The 26,906-nt window shown below is 38.1% G+C and overlaps 1 protein-coding gene across 1 annotated transcript in view; it reads left to right on the top strand.

Moving 5' to 3' along the window:
- The window catches only part of LOC115209337 (DNA mismatch repair protein Msh3-like), a 64,701-nt gene extending 42,650 nt beyond the window's left edge, over nucleotides 1-22,051 (top strand). Inside the window, exons 9-21 of the mRNA XM_029777700.2 lie at nucleotides 1,208-1,402; nucleotides 1,623-1,755; nucleotides 3,159-3,346; nucleotides 4,911-5,079; nucleotides 6,841-6,905; nucleotides 9,203-9,319; nucleotides 10,465-10,572; nucleotides 12,290-12,404; nucleotides 13,111-13,268; nucleotides 15,302-15,488; nucleotides 17,315-17,441; nucleotides 18,412-18,577; nucleotides 21,697-22,051. Of these exons, the coding sequence (XP_029633560.1) occupies nucleotides 1,208-1,402; nucleotides 1,623-1,755; nucleotides 3,159-3,346; nucleotides 4,911-5,079; nucleotides 6,841-6,905; nucleotides 9,203-9,319; nucleotides 10,465-10,572; nucleotides 12,290-12,404; nucleotides 13,111-13,268; nucleotides 15,302-15,488; nucleotides 17,315-17,441; nucleotides 18,412-18,577; nucleotides 21,697-21,784 (1,816 nt within the window). The 3' untranslated portion in view covers nucleotides 21,785-22,051. The remainder of the gene's footprint in view (nucleotides 1-1,207; nucleotides 1,403-1,622; nucleotides 1,756-3,158; nucleotides 3,347-4,910; nucleotides 5,080-6,840; nucleotides 6,906-9,202; nucleotides 9,320-10,464; nucleotides 10,573-12,289; nucleotides 12,405-13,110; nucleotides 13,269-15,301; nucleotides 15,489-17,314; nucleotides 17,442-18,411; nucleotides 18,578-21,696) is intronic.
- Nucleotides 22,052-26,906: the final 4,855 nt, after the last annotated feature.

Here is a 26,906-nt window from a genome sequence, read left to right as displayed (position 1 = left end):
GACATCAAGCAGAGTTTGTTTACTGAAGATGATTGTGCTAGATTAATTAATAAATAAATGTCATCATCATCATTAGAAAATGGGTATTAAATGATTATGATGATGATGACCATCATCATCATTTAGCGTCTGTTTTCCATGCTGGTATGAGTTAGATGGTTTGGCTGGAACTGGTAGATTGGAGAGTTGTACCAGGTTCCAATCTCATTTTGGCTTATGCATTTCCTAATGCCAACCACTTTAACCCTTTCATTACTGTATTTATTTTGAGATGCTCTGTTTCTTTCAATTATTTTAAATATAACAAAGAATTTAGTAAAATAACTTGGTTATCATTAAGCTAGTGTTAGGAACATAAATTTTAACTAAGATTTGGTGGAAGATTTGAATTCAAAACTTATGGAAAAAAGACATTTACAGTAAAGAGCCAGAGCCGGTTTCAGCCGGGTTGGTAACGAAAGGGTTAAGAGTTTAGTGGGTATCTCTTATGTGTCACTGTCATGGGTGCCTTTTACATGTCACTGGCATAGGTGCCTTTTATGTGTCGCTGGCACTAATGATGTGTGTGTGTGTGTTTATCTATATACGTATGTATATGTGTGTGTTTGTAGGTCTTCTGGTGTTCTGAATGTGCAACAAATTACCATAGAATGTTGGGTCTCAAATTATAGCTACCAATGTCTTATCTAGGAGGAAGTTTATCTTTCAGTCACTTAACACTAGCCCATAAAATCACTTGAAGCTTAAAAGACATTTAAAGATTCTTTGCCAGCGCTGCCCCGACTGGCCTCTGCGTTGCCAGCGCCGCCCCGACTGGCCTCCGTGCCGGTGGCATGTAAAAAGCACCATCCGATCGTGGCCATTTGCCAGCCTCATCTGGCATGTAAAAAGCACCCACTACACTCACGGAGTGGTTAGCGTTAGGAAGAGCATCCAGCTGTAGAAACATTGCCAGATCAGACTGGACCTGGTGCAGCCTTCTGGCTTCCCAGACCCCAGTTGAACCGTCTAACCCATGCTAGCATGGAAAGCGGACACTAAACGATGATGATGACGACGACGACGATTTATTATTATTATTATTATTATTATTATTATTATTATTAGAAGAAGAAGAATAACTGAAAAAATATATTATAGATAAAAGCATGAGACTGAAGGGTTAAGCTTATTTTGTATTTAATTCTTTTATTATTATTTTTTCCAGTGGTTTCAAATGTTTCTCTCTGGAATCGTCTTACATGAAGCTTCCTGCCAAATCTGTTCAAAATTTGGAATTGTTAAAGAATCTCACCAGTGGTAAATCAAAAGGAAGTTTATTCTGGGTTCTCAATAAGACATTGACTAAATTTGGAGAAAGGAGACTCCGCTCTTGGGTTTGTAATCCCTTAATGAAAAAAAGGTAAATTTCCTTTGAATTTTTCTGTTTATTTTCTGTTTATCTTTTGTCATCTTTATGAGATGTGATAACTTCAGGTTAGCCTTAACCACTTCATCCCAAGTTTTCCTTGTTACCCTCTTCCACTGGTTCCATGACTTTGATTAGCAAGTGTGTGTATTGTTGATAAAAATAAATAACTACATAAAAAAAAAAATTAGCCAAATCTGTGATATTTTTCTAGGGACATTGATGAACGCCAGCTTGCTGTTGAAGAACTTTTGTCTAACAAGTGTGAATGTTTTGATGCTATGAAAAAGTGTCTTTTCAAGCTTGGTGATCTTGAGAGGGGCCTTACGGCAATACTGCATAAAAAGGTAACCACAATTCATGATTTGTCATCTCTCTCTCACATCTATTTATTTAAACACATTGAATTTGTAAAGAGGAAAAAATACCTAATACTAAACTTCATTTAACCCTAATTTTTCTCCCATTAAACACATTTTATGGAATGATGATGTCAAAGTAACACACGCGTGGGCTATTGGTGGAAGAAAAGCAACAAAATAAATCATAATCTAAATTTTCATTCCCACCATCGCTTTGAAACCGCAACCTGTTCACTGTCAAAACTTCTTGCTGCATCCCTTTTGTGAAGTTTTGTCAGTGAACGGGTCATGGTTTTGAAGCGACGTAAATATTTTGAGACAAATGAAATTTTATTGTTGAAATGAAACTAACAGTTTTTGTGTGTTCTTGAATGGCTTACGAACATCTTCCACGCTGCAATTGTTTTGTTTCAGCACACAATCTCAAATCATGTTACTTGCTAAGCAAGTACATCTCCATAATTTTTTTAAATCACTGTGGATAAATGCCAGCAATGACCTTCTCAGGCTCTCCAGTATTTTAATTTCTAACCAGAAACTATTGAGGACAGGGAGTGGGGTTGCCAAAACTTCATAATTTCTCAAATTTTCTTTTTTATAGAATATAATTGTATTTATGGGGAAAAAATATTGAAAAACATCAATGCATGTGAAAGTGATAAAGAAACAAGGAGGGTTGTCTTTGGATGTGCTAGAAACAACAGCCAAATTGCCCTTAAATCATTCACTTTTCCCTCTGAAAATATTAATTTTTATTTTTTACCCATAGTTTTGAAGTGCAAAAAAAATTTACCAAAATAGGCCCAGAGTGGAATGATGAGAGAGGAGGTGTTGTAAAAAAAAAAGAGTTTTCAAAAGTTATTTTATTCAAAGATGACCCCCCCCCCCCGACACCATCATTTCGAAGGCTGTGGTTTAAAAAAAAAATGGAGAAAATCCCTGAAAAAGTTTTAATGTATACCATTTGAAAGGGATTTCTATAAATTTTCATTAAAAGATAACAATTTTCCTGAAAATTATGAGGGGAAAAAATCAGATCATGTGAATTTTCTAAATCTTCTCTCTCCACCTCCTCAGAAAAATTCCTTCCCATAAATCCCTATATCTGAAGCCACAACATCTAAGTGGTATTTGTAGAAAATTTTGCTAAAAAGTTTCCATTTCTCTGGATGTTATGAGGCATCAAAGTTAGGAGCGTATACATGTGTAGTAATGTCCTTTTATTTATACGATTTTTTCATTTCATGTTTATTTCATTCATTGTTTGCAAAATTCTTTCTCCCTCTCTCTTTCTTTCACACATACACTGCAAAGATGGGCTGCTGAATTGTAATCGCTATGTTGCTTTGAGAGGAAAGTAAAACTTGGCACTTTTTATTCTATTCCAGTGCTCACCCTTGGAATTTGCAACAGTTTGTCTTTCATTGAAGAATATAGCTAGTATATTCCACACCCAAAAGAATATGTTTGCAGACCAGATTGCTTCTCCATTGCTGCAGACAATTCTACAAGAGATTCCTGACTTACTGTCTGACGTGGCATTCTTTAGTGATTCAGTCAACCTGCAACATGCCAAGTAAGTTGTGTGTTTGAATTAATAAGGTTATGTTATGGATTACTATTATTAGTGTAACTGCCTAACCGTTGATCCCACAGGCATAAAATTCTTGGCTTCCGTGCCGGTGGCATGTAAAAAGCACCATCCGAACGTGGCCGATGCCAGCGCCGCCTTGACTGGCTTCCATGCCGGTGGCACGTAAAAAGCACCAATCCGATCGTGGCCATTGCCAGTCTCGCCTGGCACATAAAAAGCACCCACTACACTCACGGAGTGGTTGGCGTTAGCAAGGGCATCCAGCTGTAAAAACACTGCCAGATCAGACTGGAGCCTGGTGCAGCCTTCTGGCTTCCCAGATCCCGGTCAAACCGTCCAACCCATGCTAGCATGGAGAACGGACGTTAAACGATGATGATGAGGAGGAGGAGGAGGTTTCAAAGCAGAGAAACTCTCACTGTCATTTTTAACCCCTTCCCAATTGATAAACTGTTTTTCCACCAAATAATGTTGCAATGGTCAGAAAAGATAACAGTGAGATGAAACAAGATCAGGAAAGTAAGGAGAATGAGGTGAAACTTTTATATTTAGTGCCATCGACTGGCTTCTGTGCCAGTGGCACATAAAAAGCACCATCCGATCGTGGCCGTTGCCAGCCTCGCCTGGCCTCCGTGCTGGTGGCACGTAAAGGCACCATCCGATCGTGGCCATTTGCCAGCCTCGTCTGGCACATAAAAAGCACCCACTACACTCACGGAGTGGTTGGCGTTAGGAATGGCATCCAGCCGTAGAAACATTGCCAGATCAGACTGGGCCTGGTGCAGCCTTCTGGCTTCCCAGACCCCAGTTGAACCGTCCAACCCATGCCGGCATGGAAAGCAGACACTAAATGATGATGATGATGATGACGATGACTTAGACAATATGTAATTTTGCATTATTGTGTAAGAATGTCCCTTTTTGCAATTGACCAGTAGTGGGTGCTTTCCTGCAAGTTTCTGTGCAATGCTTCCAGTTGATGACAATATTCCTCCACATTAACTGATTCATTTTGTTTTGACACTTCATGATAGGTGATACCCTTCTTATTCTACCAAATATGGCATCACTTTTTACGGCTTGTCCTTGTTTGGGCAGGGATTCTCCTTTTTCATTGGATATGAACCCATTTTTCATCACTTGTGCTGATTCTACCCAGGAAAGATTCAGTACCAAGTCTACTCTGCAATGATAAGCAAAGGGCAATTCTTTGTGACCAAGTTTAGACAACTTTCCTAGTTTGTGAAAATGGTGGCAGCGGTGGCACTGTTGTTGTTTCTACTATAGGCACACGGCCTGAAATTTGGGGGCGGGGATACTCAATTACACTGGCCCCAGAATTCATCTGGTGCTTATTTTATCGATCCCAAAAAGATGAAAGGCAAAGTTGATCTCGGCAGAATTTGAACCCAGTATGTAAAACCAGAAGAAATGCTGCAAAACATCTTGTCCAGTATGATTCTGCCAGCTCACTGGTTTAATAATAATAATAATAATAAGTGATAGTAGTAGCAGTAGTAATTGTCATGTTGCTTGTTTCTTTCAGGTCTAATGACAAAACTCAGTTATTTGTTGATGATTCCCAATTTCCTGCCATCAAAGACCAAAAGTCTAAGATTCGAGAAGTTCAAAATGAAATTGACCAACATCGCAGTACGATTAGGAAAATTTTGAGAGTGCCTTCCTTTAACTATACCACTGTTTCTGGGACTGAGGTTAGTATAACAGTATGTCTTGAAATTGTTTTCGTAAATCTTGCTCGATATTTTATTCAGGAAGAAGGGACATGTCCCTCACCCTTGGATTGTCCATCACCTTGAAAAGAGTGATGGTCACATTCAAGACTAATGGGATAGAGGGAAGGAGGTATACTGAGGTATATTCAAACCAGGGACCTGGCACAATGGTTCACACCAAAGTGAACTCTGATAAAGGCACTCAAGGTGCAAGGGAGTGGTGTTTACCCTTTAGCATTTAGACCAGCCATCGTCTGGCTCAAATATTCTACCTATTTTATGTTCAAACCAGTTAGATATGGCCTTACACTTACTCCGGAGGCGCAATGGCCCAGTGGTTAGGGCAGCGGACTCGCAGTCATAGGATCATGGTTTCGATTCCCAGACCGGGCGTTGTGAGTGTTTATTGAGCAAAAACACCTAAAAGCTCCACGAGACTCCGGCAGGGGATGGTGGTGATCCCTGCTGTACTCTTTCACCACAACTTTCTCTCACTCTTACTTCCTGTTTCTGTTGCACCTGTATTTCAAAGGGCTGGCCTTGTCACTCACTGTGTCACGCTGAATATCCCCGAGAACTACGTTAAGGGTGCACGTGTTTGTGGAGTGCTCAGTTACTTACACATTAATTTCACGAGCAGGCTGTTCCGTTGATTCGGATCAACCGGAACCCTCGTCATCGTAACCGACGGAGTGCTTCCATTCCACACTTACTCCACAATATTCTAAAAATAAACAATCACATTATCAAAATCTCAAAACTACAAGATAATGCCTAATTAATTGAAAACAATAACTGAGTAATTGTGGTGTATGCAAGAGATTCGAAATAAAGGCACCTACCTTCTCTTTGCTCAGATGGAGACCCTTCAGCGGTAATGGATCCTTCAACACAGCCCGACCCGAACGCTAGAAATAGCATCTGCTTCTCCCAACTTTAACAACATGCTGACCCGTCTTACTCGTTCGGCGACCGCGATCGAAAAAGGTCGCATGCTACTACCCTACCTGCGCGCGCGTCACTACTGCCCCTTCTGGTCAGCCCCAAGTTCCGCTCAGCTCCCCAGCTGCTGATGTCATCCCACAGTAATCTGATTGCTAAACAGTTAAACCTGGTTGCAGATTTAGGGATTTAGTCTGTCATTTAAGCAGACCTTGACAGAATTTGAATTCAAGATACAAAGCGCTAGTACAGATACCACAAGGCATCCTGTTTGATGTTCTTACAGTTTTGCAAATTCACCAGCCTAGATGGCTTCATTTTTTTTATCAGTTCCAATAAATGAAAGGCATAACTCTGTGTATAGAAAGTTGGAACAAATGACCACATGACATTCTATCTTGTGTTCTTGTGAATCTCTGAGATCTTAGAATTTATTGCTTACACACACACACACACACTCACCATATTCTTTCATTGGTCAATCTGAACAAAAGATAAGGCACGTATCCCTTTGATCCCTTTGGTATTAAAAACATCTACTACCAGTAATACTCTAGGTTCAGTTCAAACAATGGCTACTTCTTCCCTATCTTACAAAAATTCACTTTGTGAAATTAATTTTGAAAATAATTGTTACTGACTGACATCTTTCAGCAATTTGTATGAAGATCTTATTCTTGTTGCAAATTTGCATCAATTATAAGGTCAAAATTTGCCAGATGTAGGATCAGAATTTTTTGAGTAAAACTTTAAATTATAATTTCAGTTTTTCTGCCTCTTTTTTTTTTCTTCTTTTAGTTCCAAATTGAAGTCAAAAACAATATGTTGAACACAGTTCCATCAGAATGGATTAAGATTAGCAGGTAGGCTGTCATTTATTTTCTCCAATATCACATTAATTTGTTGAATGCTATAATTAGCAGCTCCATCAATTAATAAGGATATGGAGTGGTTGGCGTTAGGAAGGGCATCCAGCTGTAGAAACATTGCCAGAAAAGACTGGAGCCTGGTGCAGCCTTCTGGCTTCCCAGATCCCCGGTCGAACCGTCCAACCCGTGCTAGCACGGAAAACGGACGTTAAACGATGATGATGATGATATTAGGTGTGCCATGTGAGTACTGCACTGTCACCAAAGATGTTAAATTCATCATAAATGCTAAGCTCACTCAATAATGTAATAAATTTTCTGCTGTGGCAGGTTTTCTAAGATAGCAGTACATAGCCTATAGCCATTTGTATTATGATACAGTTCAAGATGGACGGGGAAATAATGGGAAGATTACAAAAATAAAGACTGAAGGATGAGCAACATATCACTAGCACACATCTTATGTTAAGTTGTATACATACAATGACTACATATATTTATTGGAAATTCATTAACTGAAACTAAATTTCTTTATAATTATTCTCATCATGATGTAATTTTTCTTTTTTTTTTTGGGTGGGGTTTCAGTCATTTGACCATGGCCATGCTGGAGCACCACCTTTTAGTCAAGCAAATCGACCCCAGGACTTAGTCTTTGTAAGCCTAGTACTTATTCTATCAGTCTCTTTGGCCGAACCACTAAGTTACAGGGACATTGTTTTCTAATCCTGGTCCTTTTTCTATTGGTCTCTTTCACCGAACTGCTAAGTTATTTGGGCATAAACACACCAGCATCAGTTGTCAAGCAATGTTGGGTGGTGGGGACAAACACAGACACACAAACACATACACACAGAGAATGCTACAAGTGCTTTACACCACCAGAGGGACCAATCTTAACACTTATGCTGAGGAGTAAGGGGTCTTTTCCATACATATATACGACAGGCTTCTTTCAGTTTCTGTCTCCCAAATCCACTCACAAGGCTTTGGTCAGCCCGAGGCTATAGTAGAAGACTCTTGCTCAAGGTGCCATGCAGTGGGACTGAACCTGGAACCATGTGATTTGTAAGCAAGCTACTTACCATACACCCTCTCCTGCGTCTATTGGTCATAATTTACTTTCAGATCTAATAATGCTTACTGAGAAACAAAAATTATGGCAATTTTTATTTTTTTCATTTTTCATTTTTTTTTGTAATACTTAGGTGCAGGTGTGACTGTGTGGTAAGAAGCTTGCTTCACAATCACATGTTTCTGGGTCAGTCCCACTGCATGGCACCTTAGGCAGGTATCTTCTTCTATAGCCTCGAGTCAACCAAAGCCTTATGAGTGGATTTGGTAGATGGAAGCTAAAAGAAGCCTGTCATATATATGTGTTTGTGTTTGTCCCCCCCCACTATCGCTTGACAACCAATGTTGGTGTGTTTACGTCCTGTAACTTGGCAGTTGAGCAGAAGAGATCGATAGAATGAGTACTAAGCTTACAATGAATAAGCCCTAGGGTCGATTTATTCAACTAAAGGCAGTGCTCCAGCATGGCTGCAGTTAAATGATTGAAGCAAGTAAACGAATTATGAAATCCGCAGTGGTATGTTCAGCACTGCAGTATACATTATGACAAGGACCACTGTATGTTACTGCTTTCCAGCCATGGCCATTCCATATAATGAATTATGTTGCAAATATAAATAGTTAAGTTAGAAGAAACAATTCATGTAAACAGTAATATTGTATCTTGAAAAACAATGTATTGTTGACCCCCATCATGAGCTTATCTCGATTTGATGCTTGCTGTTCTTGAGGAGACCTGTTGAGTCAAGAACGTCAACATCAAAATAAAAATTCAAATGGAAATTGTAGTTAAGACACCCATGCCGAAGACACGTAAAAAGCACCGTCCGAACGTGGCAGATACTAGCATCGCCTGACTGGCGTACGTGTCGGTGACACATAAAAGCACCAACCGGTCATGGCCGTTTGCCAGCCTGCCCTGGCCCCTGTGCCGGTGGCATGTAAAAAACACCCACTACACTCATGGAGTGGTTGGCGTTAGGAAGGGCATCCAGCTGTAGAAACACTGCCAAATCAGACTAGAGCCTGGTGTAGCCTCCATGGCTTACCAGACCCCGGTCGAACCGTCCAACCCATGCTAGCGTGGAAAACGGACGTTAAATGATGATGATGCTTATGATGACTAGTACAGGTACAGCACAAACATTCCAGACACTAATCCAACCACTAGTTTGTTACTCTCGCTTATATTTATTAATTTTCATCTCTTGTTCCAGTACCAAAACCGTTTCTCGTTTCCATTCACCTTTCATTCAAGAAAAATGTAAACTTCTAAATCAACACAAAGAGCAACTTGAGATTGTCTGCAATGATTCTTGGATTGAATTTCTCAAGTAAGTTTTATGACTGATGTCTGAAGATTTTTGTGAAAAGAACATTATTTTCTTTGTTTGTCTGTCCAGCTTTCTCTCTCTCTCTCTCTCAACTATTTAAATGCAATGTAAATGCATATAGTTAAAAAATGATTTATCTCTGAAGATGAGGTTACTAATCCAGAAACTTATGATTCTAGTTTCAAATTTTGGTACAAGGCCAACACTTTTGGAGGAGGATTTAAACCGATTACATTAACCCCCAACACTCAGCTGGTACTTATTTTCTTGACCCTTGAAAGGATGAAAGGCAAAGTCGACCTCAGCAGAATTTGAATTTGAAAAGACAAACAAAATGCAACTAAGCATGTCACCCAGTATGCTAACAATTCTGTCAGTTCACTGCCAAAAACTTATAAATCTTGCTAACAAAGAGAGAATGTTTTAGTGTTTGCCAGTAAAGTGCAGAACTACTGTCTACAAAGAAAACAGTAAAATCTGAAGAAAATACTGATGGTCTACATTATTGGCATCAGAAACTGCTAACAGTTTAATAGTAGCATAAATTAATGTACTACAAGAAGGGAGAAGAATCCATTAATCCAATACCTTGCAATGTTTAGTTCTGTATCCTTACCTCTGAGTTTAAAATACCACAGCAATCAGTTTTGTTTTTCATCCTTCTAATGGAGTGAGCAATAAACTAAAGCACTAATCAAATACTAGGATTGATATAATTTGTGACCTTCTGCCTATTATTATACAACTTGCACCCAAGTCTCAACCACAGATACCAAGAGACAACAAAATTTTGCATCTGAAAATGCTAACAGGTGTGAGAAAAAGAAAAACTGATGTCTGTGTGTAACCAAAATACCCCCTCTTCTTTTGTTGTTGTTGTTGTTGTTAAGGTGATAAACTGGCAGAATCATTAGCACACTGGGCAAAATGCTTAGCAGCAATTCGTCTGCCCTTGCATTCTGAATTCAAATCTTGCCGAGGTCAACTTTGCTTTTCCTCCTTTTGGTCTCAATAAAATAAGTACCAGCTGAGCACTGGGGTCAATCTAATCGACTTGCTCCATACCCCAAAATTGCTGGCCTTGTGCCAAAATTTAAAACCAGTATTATTATTATTATTTTATTATTTTTCTTTTTATAAATTAGTTCCTTCCAAGAAAGATATCAAAATTATCGCAAGGCAGTGTCACATCTTGCTGTATACGACTGTCTCCTCTCTCTAGCTAAGGTAGCAGAACAAGATGATTATGTGAGGTAAGTTACTAGCTTTTATTTGACCCCCTTGCCAGGAATCTTTAATTGATAACTCTTTTGAGATATTGACTTATTAATACTCAACCTCGATAACTATATTTTCTGTAATGAGTTTATAGGAAACCTCTGTTTGCTAGTATAGCAGACAAACTGCCTTCAAATCATAGCTTACTTCCTTAAAAAAAGGACCCATTGGATCATATAATATAAAGACAATACAGTAAGTTAGGATGTTCATGGTTGGAATATCTTTGACATAATATCTGCTTGATCAAGACTATCAAAGATTTTTAGCCTAAAGAAATTCTTAATAGAGTATTTGGTTATAATGTAGGTACTAGTAGAGGTTGTAGTAGTGGTGATGTTTGAATACAGAGAAATAATTCTTGGTGAAGGTGGTAGTTAGTACAGGTGGGGATGTAGTGTTGGGATTGGAAGTGGTGGTTGAATGCAAGGTAGTGGCTGGTTGTTGATTACAGGTGTAGTAATGGTAGTGGTTGTGGTTATAATAGAAGTACTGGTTGACTGTGGTGAGGTGGGAAGCTGATTGTGACTTTTATTAATGATTGAATCTAAGGCCCTACTAGATTGGTGTATGGAGGAAATCAAAAGCTTATTTGGGTGGTCCTTGGGTGTTTTTAGCAGAATATACTTTGTTACAAGCATTCACATCAGGTTTCTGGTTCAAACCAGATACCACCAGTCTCAAAGCCCTGTAAAGGGATCATGAGTTCTTCCCTTCCTTCATCATCATCATCATCGTTTAACGTCTGTTTTCTGCACTAGCACGGGTTGGACGCTTCGACCGGGGTCTGGGAAGCCAGGGGCTGCACCAGGCTCCAGTCTGATCTGGCAGTGTTTCTACAGCTGGATGCCCTTCCTAACGCCAACCACTCCGCGAGTGTAGTGGGTGTTTTTTACTTGCCACCAGCGCAGGTGCCAGGGGAGTCTGGCATCGGCCAAGATCGGTTGGTGCTTTTAACGTGCCACCAGCACAGAAGCCAGCCAAGGTGGCGCTGGCATTGACCACGTTTGGATGGTGCTTTTTGTGTGCCATTAACTACAAAGTAAAAAAAGAATGCTGACTTTGGGCTTTTGGTGGTTACTAATTAGAGGAAAATGCAAGTTTAAAAAGCACTGCTCTAGAGGGATGCATTGGAGTGGGTGATAGAGCAAAGTGCTAAGTGCTATGAAATATAATTGTTGTTGTTTAGCCCAGGTCAACCTTGAGCAAACCTGGCTGAGAAGCAGTATCTATGTAGGCCACTGTTGTAAAAGGCAGCCAAATTTCATTCTAAAACATGGATGAACATACTGGATATCATAATCTCAGATATAATACACTAGAAAAGAAATGAGAATGGTCTTGGCTAGAATATCAGTCAAACACTAGTGGTGGTCATAATTGGATGTAGCATTAAAAGTCATTGTTATTTTCTGGTTCAACACTGATACTGTAGATTTATTATCAAAGGCATTCCAGAGTGGAGTGTTTTTTGAAGGAGATCAGCTGTTACTTCTACCAAGTCAAGTGACTACTCAGAGGCTCCCTCATTGGCTTGTGAGGATAATTTTTATGGTGATGCTGTTGGTTAGTTGGTTGGTTGATATAATGCTATTGGTCACCACCATTGATGATAACATTGTGGCTTAATATTCTGTTTCTTTTTGTAAAGTATTTAATTTCTCATGTAATACTCACCTCTCTCAATTTTAGGCCCCAAATGGTTGACAACGAAAACTGTATCATGATAGAAGATGGCTGTAATCCCATAGTGAACTTGTTACTAAGTGAACACCAGCAATATGTTGCGAATGATACCAATTTGAATGTACGAAGATATTGTCTCCTTCATCTTTTACTTTCTTGTTTTTACCCTAAGTTTTGTTGTGAGAGATGATTATTGGGATCAAGCATCTTCAATAACAATAAGCAGCTGATAATATTAAGCAAATAATGTGATTGGAATCCACTTTTTTTATATCAATAACCAGTTGAAGAAATTGCTTGTGGTTACAAAAACGCTGTGTTTGAATAAATTACTCCATATCTATTTTTGTTGCTATCTAACACACACACTCCATGCTTTATTTATGTGATCAGAAATTTGCTTAAAACTCGTGTTGAAAGTAAAATACTTGCATCATGGTATAGTTTATATGGATCTTTTCGGTTTGAACAGCAGTTTTTAACATAATTTCTAGGTAACTAAAAAATTTTAAACTTCGTATACTGGTGAAAAGTTTTCCAAAAAAGACCCATTTTGCAATTAAACACAAAAGTGACTAAAACATGCATTTGCATTTTGCTTGCCTCTTTATCATTATTTCTTGCTAAACCCAAGGATTCCATGGAAATGCAGCTCTACACAGGTGCTACTTAAGTTTTAAATATATGGCTCAAATATAAACTTTGAGCCTGTTTCTTCTTTTCTTCTTCAAATTCATGTTTGTATCAGTTAATATTAAAAATTATATCATCTAGTATAATTTATTTCCAAACCATAAAAACATATTTTGTTCTATATTGTTGTTCAGGCTGCAAAACATCGAGTTATGATGATAACTGGTCCTAATATGGGTGGGAAGAGCTCCTACATTCGACAAGTGGCCTTGATTGTCCTCATGGCTCAGATAGGTTCATATGTGCCTGCCAAATCAGCAACACTTGGTATATTTGATGCCATCTATACACGGTAAGTAAGAACATTGTTCATTGGTTTTATTTATATATATATATATATATATAAATATATATATATCATCATCATCATCGTTTAGCGTCCGTTTTCCATGCTAGCATGGGTTGGACGGTTCTACTGGGGTCTGTGAAGCCAGAAGGCTTCATCAGGCCCAGTCAAATCTGGCAGTGTTTCTACGGCTGGATGCCCTTCCTAACGCCAACCACTCCGTGAGTGTAGTGGGTGCTTTTTACGTGCCACCCGCACAGGTGCCAGACAGAGCTGGCAAACGGCCACGAACGGATGGTGCTTTTTATGTGCCACTGGCACAAGGGCCAGGCGAGGCTTACACTCTGTAAAGTGGTTGGCATTAAGAACGGCATCCAGATGTAGAAACCATGCCAGAGCTGACAAAGAAACCCAGTCCTCTGGCTCATATATATATAATAATATGTATATATATATCTATATATATAACGAAGTGGAGTTGTAAGGTAACTCACGAGTGGAATTATATATGAAAGAAGGTTTGAGAATGCAATTTTAAAAGATGTTTATTTACTTGACCAGTTTCACTTTTTTAGAAAAATATTGTCAAAAGTAACATGTAAAAGCTTGGTTGTGTTAGGTACTCTTTTGTTATATATATATGTATATGTGTATATATATATATATATATATATATATATATATATATAATTAGGGTTCAGTAAAAAAATTTACTTTACCACACACCGAACTTTTAGAAATAGCAGCCAAAAAATTTCACTATTTCCTCTACTATAAGAAAATGTATACTTAAAAATAACACACGTACATCGATTACTTGAGAACGCCGTTTCTGGTTTAGTTAGACATAGAGATGGCGTTCTCAAGTAATCGATATACGTGTGATCTTTCGTTGTTTTCCCTCTATACCTGCGTGAATTATTTTTGAGTATACATTGTCTGGGAGACTTTTCTTATAGTACAGAACATTGACCTCCTGGAATCTGTCCAGAGACGTGCAACCAAACGCATACCCTCCATCAGACACCTACCATATTCTGAGCGCCTTGTTTCCCTGGGCATGGATTCACTGAAGCTCTGGCGTTTGGCGACGGACTTGGTAAACACCCACAAAGTTATCAACCACCTCACCAACAACACTGAACACCTTTTTGATCTCCATGTGTCTAACACACGTGGACATGCCTACAAAGTCAGAAAACAATACAGCTCCCATGACTTTTGGAAACATTTTTTCATGCTCAGAGTTGCTGAAGCATGGAATAAACTGCCTGCGTCAGTTGTTGACTGCCATGACACTGCATCTTTTAAGGCCCTCATGCTTTCCGAAATCCGCCGAAACTACACCTGATTATATATACACTTTAGATGAGTTGTAGTGCACCTGAGCACTGTACACAATTATTATTATTATTATTATTATTATTATTATTATATTATTATTATTATTATTATTATTAGAGGGAATAGTGAAATGTTTTGGCTGCTATTTCTAAAAGTTCGGTGTGTGGTAAAGTAATTTATTTTACTGAACCCTAATTATATAACGTAATGTTTTAAATATACCGTAAATGGTCTTTTTACATACTGAACACTACTTGGTAAAATTATTAATTAATAATTAATTAATTTTACCCTTTTATTATTGACAATATATATATATACTTTATTTAAAGCAGCAGAAAATTCAACAAAACCTGTTACTCTGAGTTTTACGTTGCCGTTCATCGGACAGTTTTTGCTAGAATAGAACCGATATCGGTTCTATTCTAGCAAAAACTGTCCGATGAAAGGCAACGTAAAACTCAGAGTAACAGGTTTTGTTGAATTTTCTGCTGCTTTAAATAAAGCATTTTACTCTACCACTGGTATTTGAGTACTCTTTTTTCCACCTTGTTTCACATTTATGTGTTTACTCTGGTATATATATATATATATAGATATATATATATATATATATATATGTATGTACGTATTTGTTGATGTTGGGAAGAATTGCTTAATGTTTTAAATAATATTGTCTTCCATTATTATATTAGGATGGGTGCTGCTGATGATATCTACAGAGGCCGCAGTACATTTATGGTGGAGCTACAAGAAGCATCAGAAATAATGAATTCCGCTACAAATCGATCTCTTGTGATCCTGGATGAACTTGGACGCGGCACCAGCACACACGATGGTCTTGCTATTGCTAATGCTACTCTTCGTTATTTTACCGAAGACGTAAGAACTGTTCTTTTCTGATTCCAGTTGTTTACTTCTTGCCTCTCTTTTTCCTCTACAATTTCACTTGGCTTGACAGCATATTGCCCATCATTCAAAAGCACTGACCATGACTATGATCTCACTTGGCTTCACAGGTCTTCTCAAGCATGGCATATCATCAAAGGTCTCAGTCACAAGTCATTGCCTCTGTGAGGTCCAATATTTGAAGATCATGCTTCACCACTTCATCCCATGTCTTCTTGGGTTTACCTTTTCCACAGGTTCCCTTCACCGTTAGAGTACGTCATTTCTTCACACAGCTGTCTTTGTCCATATGCATAACATGACCATACCTGCACAGTCATCTCTCTTGCACACCACATCTGATGCCGCTTATGCCCGACTTTTCTCTCAGGATGCTTACACTCTGTCATGCATGCACACTGACATTACACATCCAGCAAAGCATACTAGCTTCATTTCTTACAAGCCTACGCATATCCTCTGCAATCACAGACCATGTTTCACTGCCATGTAGCATGGCTGTTCACACAAAGGCATCATATAGTTTGCCTTTCACTCTGAAAAAGAAGCCCTTTATTACCAGCAGAGATAGGAGCTCTCTGAACTTTGCCCAGCCTTTTCTTATTCTAGTAGCTTCACTCTCGGAGCATCCACCCCAGCTACTGACTTGGCTACCTAGGTAATGGAAGCTATCAACTACTAGTTTCCCTGCCTGGCATTTGATGGAGTCTATTTTCAGTACACTTTTAGTGTTAATTATACCTGTGCACCTTCCATGCACAAAAACTATTTTTTTGTTAACCTTCCCCTGATATTGTTGCACCTCTCATGTGTCCATAACTTACACCATGTATATCTTATGGAGTTTCTACCTATGCCTTTTCTACATTTCAAGCAGGACCATCTACCTCAAGGGACTTGTGATTTGTCTGCTCTCCTACTTACTAAGATTTTGGTTTTTGCTAGATTAACTCTAAAGCCCTTTGATTTAGACCTAGCTTCCTTGTCTGAAATTCTCTAGTTCTGGTTGGGATTCTGCTATAAGAACAAGGTCATCAGCATAGAGGGTGTGTGTGTGTGTGTGTAAAAATATGACAAATGAGAAAGAGAAAATGGAATTCACAAGATACTTTATTAACCCACATCTGGTCGACTGGTTCTGCTGCATTCTTCAGTGCAGACATGTCGCGTCAGGTGACTTTTCAAAATGTCTGTCACTCAATAAACTTGGTTTCACTTAGTTTAATTATAATGCATTTCATTATTTACCTGTGGCTGGTTGCATACAGGGTTCCATATATATACTCTTTTACTCTCTTTTACCTGTTTCAGTCATTTGACTGCGGCCATGCTGGAGCACCACCTTTAATCGAGCAACTCGACCCCGGGACTTATTCTTTGTAAGCCTAGTACTTATTCTATCGGTCTCTTTTGCCGAACCGCTAAGTGACGGGGACATAAACACACCAGCATCGGTTGTCAAGCAATGCTAGGGGGACAAACACAGACACACAAACATATACCCACAACACATACATACATACATATATATATATATATATATATATATATATATACACATATATACGACAGGCATCTTTCAGTTTCCGTCTACCAAATCCACTCACAAGGCATTGGTCGGCCCGGGGCAATAGCAGAAGACACTTGCCAAAGATGCGACGCAGTGGGACTGAACCCGGAACCATGTGGTTGGTAAGCAAGCTACTTACCACACAGCCACTCCTGCGCCTATGTGTATGTATATGTGTTTTTAAATTATTTTATATGTATTATCGTGCATCCATCTTTTCCATTGTTAGGTAAAGTGTATCACTCTGTTTGTCACCCATTACCAGTTACTAGGACAGTTTGGAGATATGTATCCAGATTTTGTTCACAACTATCACATGTCTTTTCTTGTCCACTCAAAATCAAGTGAAAATGAAGGTCAGTATTAATTGTATAACAACTATCCATTTTTCTGCCATCTTTTATATGTATAACTGGGATCATGAACACTTGCATTAATCAATATCGGACTCACATAGTTGTAAACATAGTGTGTTCACAAGGGTGTATGCAAGTACGTGTGTGAGAGAGAGAGAGAGAAGTGAAATGTTTTACTTTGGGAGGGTCATGCTGTCAATTGATTTGTGATTTTTTTTTCACCCACAGCCTTTCCCCTAAACAACCATGACTATTTCCCATTTACAACCCCACCTCCAACTCTAACCCCCATCCTTATCTACTTAGCCATATCAAAACACGATATTCTTAACACAGCTATCTCTATATCCCATTCTTAACCACACCTATTTCTACACCTGACCTACAACATACTAGAGAAACCAAAGAAATGGTTAAATAATGACAATAGGGGGTTAAATAAATGAAATGGGGAATACAATTTGAAAGTTGTTAAAAATATTGGTTCTTTTCAGTTTGAACGGCCATTTTTTCTAGCAGTGTCATATGAAATTATCACCCATAATTATGACCCTAGTATCGATCTATTGCATTTCAATCTGTTTTAGAGTTAGGGTTAGGGGGAAGGGTGTCTTTTTTTCTTCACAAATGTAAATAAACCCAATCTGTTTCTTAAACGAGGGACATATTCATATGGCACAAAATGTTTTCACCTCAACAGATGGTCAATGATTGGTTGAAATTGCCGAAATGCAAGAAATTAAAGACCAAATATCTTACAAACTATAGAATTTTCTCAATAAAGCCAAGAGAAAAAGATGTTTTATAAACACATTCTACCAGTATACGAAGTTTAAAATTTTTTAGTTACCTAGAAATTATGTTAAAAGCTGCCGTTCAAACCGAAAAGATCCAAAATATTTTCTCTTATGATTAAAAATAGAATTTAATAACTGTCAAATATACATGAATGATGTTGGTATTTTGGTAGAATATGATGCCTCGGATGCTGTAACATTCCTCTATCAGCTTGTCAGAGGAATGGCTGCTCACAGTTATGGATTAAATGTTGCACGTCTTGCCCATATTCCAGCTGAAATATTAGAAAAGGCAAGAAAAAAATCACATCAATTGGAGAACTCCTTGAATAAAAATAGGTATGTCTTATGTTACAAATATATGTCATATCATTTACATATATATCTGTTATTTATTCTTATGTTGTGTAATTACAATCTTATCTCTTATATTAGTACATATGTATCTGTCAATACCTATGTTTATATTATTACACGTTTGTCTATTATTACACATATTTGTCGTACATAAAACATTTCTTATAGACCAGAATACTGTTGGTTCATTTCTGGAATTCTCATTTTAAAGTCTGTTTACATTAGAAACAACTTCCTTCATTTCAGTTGTATTTGTTTAGTAGTAACTAGATCTGAGATGTTGAAACTGAAATAATTATATCTTGGAAGAGTTAGCACAGTCAAAACACACGTGACCTATTATATTCATTTGTGTTTTATTTCTTGTTAGTACTAAGCACTATAAATGTGTTCCTGGTATAACAATCTAGTCCTTTTTTTAAAATTTTGTTTTCAACATTATCTACATTATTCACTGTATCCTGCCTTTTTTTAAGATGGCCTGCTAAAACAGGGCTGACTTCATGCTAAACAACACACCTACAGATGTTAAAACTATACTAATAGTGATGGTGCTGGGAATATTTGTCATAATGATGATGAGGAAAATGTAACTAAAATACAACAATTAAGCCTAATAATTTGATCTATTTTTAACAACAGCCTACTTCACCAATTACACCTCAAAGATATACCAGACTAAGATTTTTTTCAGTGTGACCTCTTTTCTTAGACAGTAGTGTGTGATTTGGTTGTTATTTCCAGCATGTCAAGTGACCAGCTAAAGGATACCTCATTTTCATGCTACCAAATACTATCTCTGGTCCTATGAAACAAAACTGCCTGTTTTGAAGTATTCATATTTAAACATGCTATCATCATCTTATGTCAGAACCTTTCCATGAGCTTGGTAGAAAAAGAAATGTAAAAGTTAGTTTATTAAATGCACTTAAATTCTTCATTATTTGCAAAAATAATTGAAACTATGAGTATTATGTCATAAGAAGATAGGCATGAAAGGGTTTAAGTGATTAATAAAAACATCCATCCATAAAGATTATTAGTTCATCAGGCATAGGAGTGGCTGTGTGGTAGGTAGCTTGCTTACCAACCACATGGTTCCGGGTTCATTCCCACTGCGTGGCACCTTGGGTAAGTGTCTTCTACTATAGCCTCGGGTCAACCAAAGCCTTGTGAGTGGATTTGGTAGATGGAAACTGAAAGAAGCCCGTCGTATATATGTATATATATATATGTATGTGTGTGTTTATGTGTTTGTGTTTGTCTCTCCAACATCACTTGACAACCGATGCTGGTGTGTTTACATCCCTGTAACTTAGTGGTTTGGCAAAGGAGACTGTTAGAATAAGTACTAGGCTTACAAAGAATAAGTCCTGGGGTCGATTTGCTCGACTAAAGGCGGTGCTCCAGCATGGCCACAGTCAAATGACTGAAACAAGTAAAAGAGTATGCACATATCTAAATTTGTCAAAAACACCTTATCATCTCTGTTGCTGTCAACTGTATGGAGGTAAGAAAAAATAATAAAACCTTAACCCCTCATAACTATTTTGATTTTTGCGAATTTAAGAGTTGTTACAAAACTCAGAGTATGGAAGTTTGACTCAGTTTTGTAGAGCCCTAAACTACCAAAACTCAGTAAAATCATGCTATAGCTGCAGTATTATATATTTTGTGTCGCATATTTATAAAATTCTCAAAAATCCTTTATTTTCTCGAAAATGTCAATTTTTAAAAAAATTTTCAAAGTTTTCTTTAAATCTCTAAGGTATTTCACCTGTTTTCCTATACTTAGCTTCTGGTTCAGAATCCTCTTCTTCCCTATACACACTATGTTTTCTTGTATTTATATTAGTTTTACGTGTGCTGACACCTCCCATAAGTCCTATTCTCTTTGTGGCATGTGTGTTTACATTTTCGTTGCATTTATTATCGCCATGACATGTGCATCCACATCTGTAACATTCTCCATAACTTATACATCTACCTTTTTTTGCAAGTACATGATAATTCTGACATAACTGCCGATTGGGTGAAGCAAAATCAAAATCTGGACTACCTGTGTGGTTTTTTGATATATTAATTTTAACCAATCAAATTGCCCTTTTTATTATTCAGTTTGTGACAGTTCAGTATTTTATAGAAAAACTCAATACTCTGACCCGCAAAGTGGCTCTTAAAAACAAATTTTTAACCCAAATAAGGCCTAAAAGTTCCACTCTTTTTCCAATTTTTTTTAAAAATCAGAGTTTAAAATATGGATAGTCTGAGTTTTTGGTTAAATCCCAGCAATAGACCAACCTTGGGTGCATCATCATTCCATCAAAAGTGTTCGTGGGCAGAAAACTCTTGAAAAACATCAATATATGTCAGAATGACAAAGGAATGAGGAATGTATCAGGTGGTCGTGAGATGTACTAAAAATAGCAGCTAAATCACACACAAAACCATTTTCTTTTCTTTTTTGCATAATCGTATAAATTCCTCTGTATAGAACACAAATTCACAAAAATTTTCTGAAAATTTGAAAAAAAAAATTGAATGATTAATTAGGGGGTGCTTAAACCAGAATTCCACCCAATACCAATATGTGTCAAGTGTAGTCAGAGTCTGTCTTTTAGCTTGTAGTTTTCTTGTTATTCTGTTTATATGAAATACTAGCAGTATCACCCGGCGTTGCTCGGGTTTGTAAGGGAAATAACTATATAAGCATTTTTAGAGAGTTATAGCCAAAAAGTAGCAAAAAAATGCATTAAAAATGGAAAAAAAATTATGGTAAATTTTATTTTTAATCGTTGACTCATCGTAGACATTTTTAGAGAGTTACTTCCCTTCTATAATAGCGAAAAAATGCATTAAAATGGAAAAAATGATGGTGAATTTTTTTTAAAATCGTAGACTCATCGTAGACACGCGCTAATACCCAGAAGGGCTCGATATAAATCACAACTATAAGATACCCGCTTTTGGTTACACTGCACCGCAAAATGTGGGAGTAGTTAGGAATCTAAATCGTAGGAGACAGACACACAACTTCACTTTTATATATAAAGATATATTTATTGAACTAAATTCTGATACATTTTTCTTAATATTTTCAGAGAACTCAAATCTGACTTTTTGACCATCATGAAGTGCCCTCCAGAAAATCTTAACAAACTACTCTCAGATATGATTCCATCTTTATGACAACCATCTAATTACAACTTTTTTCATTTCATATATGTGTAAGTGTGTGTGTGTTTATATATATATATATATATATATAAATAAATAAATAAAATTCAATTTTATATTCATTTTCCATGTTAGCATGGATTAGAAAAATATGTTATTGAATATGTTATATACACACATATGTACACAGACACACGCACCCTCATCTCATCAGGTTCTTGTTCTTATGGTGGTTGAGTGTAATCTTAATGAAAAATAAAATCTGTATATTGCTTTTTACTCATTTGTTCATTTGTTGCTCAGCAGTGTTCTCCAGCTCAGTGCATCCCAAACTGACAAATTATGAGTCTCCACTTCAAATATTACTTTAAAATGTTTCCCCCACCACCACCACCACCACCATCATCATCATCATCGCTTAGCGTCCGCTTTCCATGCTGGCATGGGTTGGACGGTTCAACTGGGGTCTGGGAAGCCAGAAGGCTGCACCAGGCCCAGTCTGATCTGGCAATGTTTCTGCGGCTGGATGCCCTTCCTAACGCCAACCACTCCGCGAGTGTAGTGAGTGCTTTTTACGTGCCACCGGCACAGGTGCCAGACGAGTCTGGCAAACGGCCACGATCGGATGGTGCTTTTTACGTGCCACTGGCGCGGTGGCCAGGCGAGGCTGGCAACAGCCACGAACTGATGGTGCTTTTTACGTGCCACCGGTACGAGGCCAGTCGGGGCGGCGCTGGCAACGGCCACGTTCGGATGGTTCTCCTACATGCCACCGGCAATTAATGAGAAGAGTTTCTATCTGTTTAATTTTTTTTCACCATGCTGTTTGGCAAGTTTTAAAACTATCCTAATTTTAATAAGCATGGTAATTTGTCTACTCTTTTTTCAATCCTCACAACTTCATCCATTTATGAGAACCACTGGTTTAGTCAGTAATAGTCAAATGTGTTCCGACCATGACCATCTCTTGTGTTGATGTTTTTTTTTTCAAATTTATCTTTCATTATATAAAAACATTCAAGTGATATACGAGGGAGACTTGTAGGCTTTTTCTAGTGGTTACAGGTAAGTTCACCGCCATCAATTCACTGTGAAGAAAGTTCACCATGAGGAAAGTTTATCAAGATAATATATCTATAGTATCTCATCATCATCATTTAACGTCTGCTATCCATGCTGGCATGGGTTGGATGGTTTGACTGAGGACTGGTGAGTCAGACGGCTACACCAGGCTCAATCTGATCAGGCAAAGTTTCTACAGCTGGATGACTTTCCTAATGCCAACCACTCCGGGAGTGTAGTGGGTGCTTTTATGTGCCACCAGCACAAGGGCCAGTCAGGTAGTTCTGGCAACGAGCTGGCAGAATCGTTAGCACTCCGGGCGAAATGCTTAGCGGTATTTCATCTGCCGTTATGTTGTGAGCTCAAATTCTGCCACGGTCAACTTTGCCTTTCATCCTTTCGGGGTCGATAAATTAAGTACCAGTTACGCACTGGGGTCGATATAATCGACTTAATACCTATGTCTGTCCTTGTTTGTCCCCTCTGTGTTTAGCCCCTTGTGGGTAATAAAGAAATAGGTAGTTCTGGCAACGACCAAGCTCAAAAGGTGTTTTTTACGTGATACCTGCACGGGAGCCAGTCCAGCAACACTGGCAATGACCACGCTCGAATGTTGTTTTTCACGTACCACCAGCACATGTGCCGGTCAGGCGATACTGGCAATGATCATGCTCGAATGGTGCTTTTTACATGCCACTGGCACGGGAGCCAATCCGTTGCCCTGGCAATGATCATGCTCTGATGAGCTTTTAACATTCCACTGGCACAAATGCCAACCAGGCGGAACTGTCATTGGCCATATCAGTGATTTTGATTTGTTTACACTTGCCTCAATGGGTCTTTGCAAGCAAAGTCTATTTTCCAATGAATGAAGGGTACTCATAAGTGAACTGGTTACACCCCATGCTCGGATATGCTTTTAATGTTCTACTGGCATGAGTGCCAATCAGGCGGTACTGTCATCGGCCATGTCAGCGATTTTGTTTTTGATTTCACTTGCCTCAGTAGGTCTTTGCAAGCAAAGTTTATGGTCCAATGAATGAGGGGTACTCATAAGTGGGCAGGTTACACCCACTGGCATAGGTCACGGGCTATGGTCTCACTTGGCTTGTCGGGTCTTCTCAAGCACAGCATATCTCCAAATGTCTCGGTCACTAGTCATTGCCTCGGTAAGGCCCAATGTTCAAAGGTCGTGCTTCACCACCTCATCCCAAGTTTTTCTGGATCTACCTCTTCTACAAGTTACCTCAACTGCTAGGGTGTGAGTCTTTTTCGCACAGTTGTCCTCATTCATTCACAACACATGACCATACCAGTGCAGTCGTCTCTCTTGCACACCATATCTAATGCTTCTTAAATCCAACTTGTCTCTCAGGGCGCTTACACTCTGTCATGTATGCACACTGACATTACACATCCAGCGGAGCATACTGGCTTCATTCCTTGCAAGCTTACACATGTCCTCAGCAGTCACGGCCCATGTTTCACTGCCATGTAGCATGGCTGTTCCTACACATGCGTCATACAGTCTACCTTTTACTCTGAGTGAAAGGCTCTTTGTCACCAGCAGAGGTAGGAGCTCTCTGAACTTTGCCGAGGCTATTCTTATTCTAGCAGCTACACTTTCAGAGCATCCAAGAACGCAAAACATCCAGACAGCCAGGTGATACAAAAATGGGACAACACAACATCCAGATAGGCGATACAAAGAAAACAAGGACGGGTCATTCAAAGTTTTCTTTCCTCAGTCAAGCACCAGATTATCCTCGCAATTTCGGCTGATTTATACTTGAGATTGCTCCAATCTGGCCAGCCCCAAGGAAAAACTAAGTTAAGAGCATTAGATTCCTTGGAAGAAAGTAGCGAATGTATACAAAAACAATGTTACACAAATACAAATACAATAAAAATAATAACAGGACATAACAACTGGTGTCTTTCAATTAAGGACGAATTGAATTAAGCTGGTGTGTGTGGAAATGAAGCCTTATGGCAGAGATACAATATTTCACAAACACAGAGAGGAATATCGATGTTGCATGGACAACGGTCAGCCCAAGAAAGAAAAAACAGGCTTGGCCGAATGCCGGTCACGTGGGAAGAGAAGAGAGAGAGAAGTAGAAGCAAAGGAACAGAAGAATTAAGGAGGGGTGAGAAAAAATGACAGGGACAGAGTGAAGTGAAAAGTGAAGAGAAAGTGAGCAAGAAGAGAAGGCAAAGAAATGTGAGAGAGGGAGAACGAATAAGCATGAAAGGGCTGACTGACAGAAATAGAGACGTACAAGATTTAGTAAAATGTATACTTACATATAAGAGACCAAAGTGTACGTACACCACTCTATATATATATGTATATATATATTTTACATGCAAAATTTAAAAGACTGACCACTAAAAGTGGACAGTCAATATGCTAGATATAGATGTCAAAATAGCAATTTTGACGTCTATATCTAGCATATTGACTGTCCACTTTTAGTGGTCAGTCCTTTAAATTTTGTATGTAAAAAATATTTTAATCTTCGGGGTTTTTTTAATATGCTGGGCCACTGGTTTTAATTGATTAATATCAATTTCTACCCTTATTGAATTTTAAATATATATATATCTTTATATATAAAAGAGAGGTTGTGTGCTGTCTGTCTCCTACGATTTAGATTCCTAACTACTCCCACATTTTGCGATGCAGTTTAACCAAAACCGGGTATCTTATAGTCGTGATTCATATTGAGCCCTTCTGGGTATTACCACGCATCTACGATGAGTATGATTTTAAAAAAAATTTACCATCATTTTTTTTCCAATTTTGATGCATTTTTTTTGCTATTTTTTCGCTATAACTCTCTAAAAATGCTTATATAGTTATTTCCCTTACAAACCCGAGCAACGCTGGGCAATACTGCTAGTGTAAAATAAAAAATGGGACAAGAACGCAAAACATCCGAACAGCTAGATGATACAAAAATGGGACATGCATACGTACATGTGTGTGTATATGTGATGGTTGCTCCTATTGGTTTCAACATATGATTGTTTAAAGGAAAGGACTTATAAAGAGAGTAATAGGAAAAAAGAATTAAGAAACTGCATCTATTTACGATGGATTTACTGTAATTTCAGTCCAGGTAATGATTTTGCCATGAAGTCAGAATGGGGTAAATGTGTCTGTTGATTGCAGGATTTAGAAGTTCAGTGACTGCATAAAAGTTTTAAGAATATTATGTCAGAATCCAACTATCCCTTATGTATGTATGTATGTATGTACGAATAAATGAATTGGGAGAGAGAGAAAGAGCTGTAATATTAAAAAGAAAAAAAAGAGAAGTGAGAGTGCATTTTGAAATCAGTATTACTTAGATGGCATACAGGCAAACATTGCAGGTCCCATACTGCACTGCTTGTGAGGTGCTGCAAGCTTCTCAAAAAAAAATTTGGATCTTTTCGGTTTGAACAGCAATTTTTTCTAGCGGTGTCATGAAATTGTCACCCATAATTATGACCCTAGAATCGATCTATTGCATTTAAATCTCTTTTACGGTTAGGGTTAGGGGTGGGGGAAGGGTATCTTTGTTTTCTTCACAAATGTAAATAAACCCAATCTGTTTCTTAAACGAGGGACATATTCATACAGCACAGAATACGTTTTAACTCAATAGATGTCACTGATTGGTTGAAATTGCAGAAATTGAAGAAAAAAAACAACAAATATCTTACAAACTATAGAATTTTCTCAATAAAGCCAAGAGAAAAAGATGTTTTATAAACACATTCTACCAGTATACGAAGTTTAAAATTTTTTAGTTATCTAGAAATTGTTAAAAACTGCCATTCAAACCGAAAAGATCCAAAATTTTTGTATCTAATATAAAGAAGTGGAAAGCAAGATTGGTGAGGTTGGGATCATTGATACTGCAGGAATATCAATACCTGAGTAACCTCTGCATAGGTTAATCCATCTATGTTCCAATCTTAGAAACAATTGGTACCATGGTATTGGAGGAGTTTCATGATAGACAATCTGAACTTTCTGGCTCCATATGCAATACTATGTGGCTGACCTTTTTACAAACAC

This window comes from Octopus sinensis, linkage group LG3, assembly GCF_006345805.1.
Source record: "Octopus sinensis linkage group LG3, ASM634580v1, whole genome shotgun sequence".
Classification (NCBI taxonomy): Eukaryota; Metazoa; Mollusca; class Cephalopoda; order Octopoda; family Octopodidae; genus Octopus; species Octopus sinensis.
Note: the sequence above shows the minus strand (reverse complement) of the source record. Positions and strands in the feature narration are given on the sequence as shown.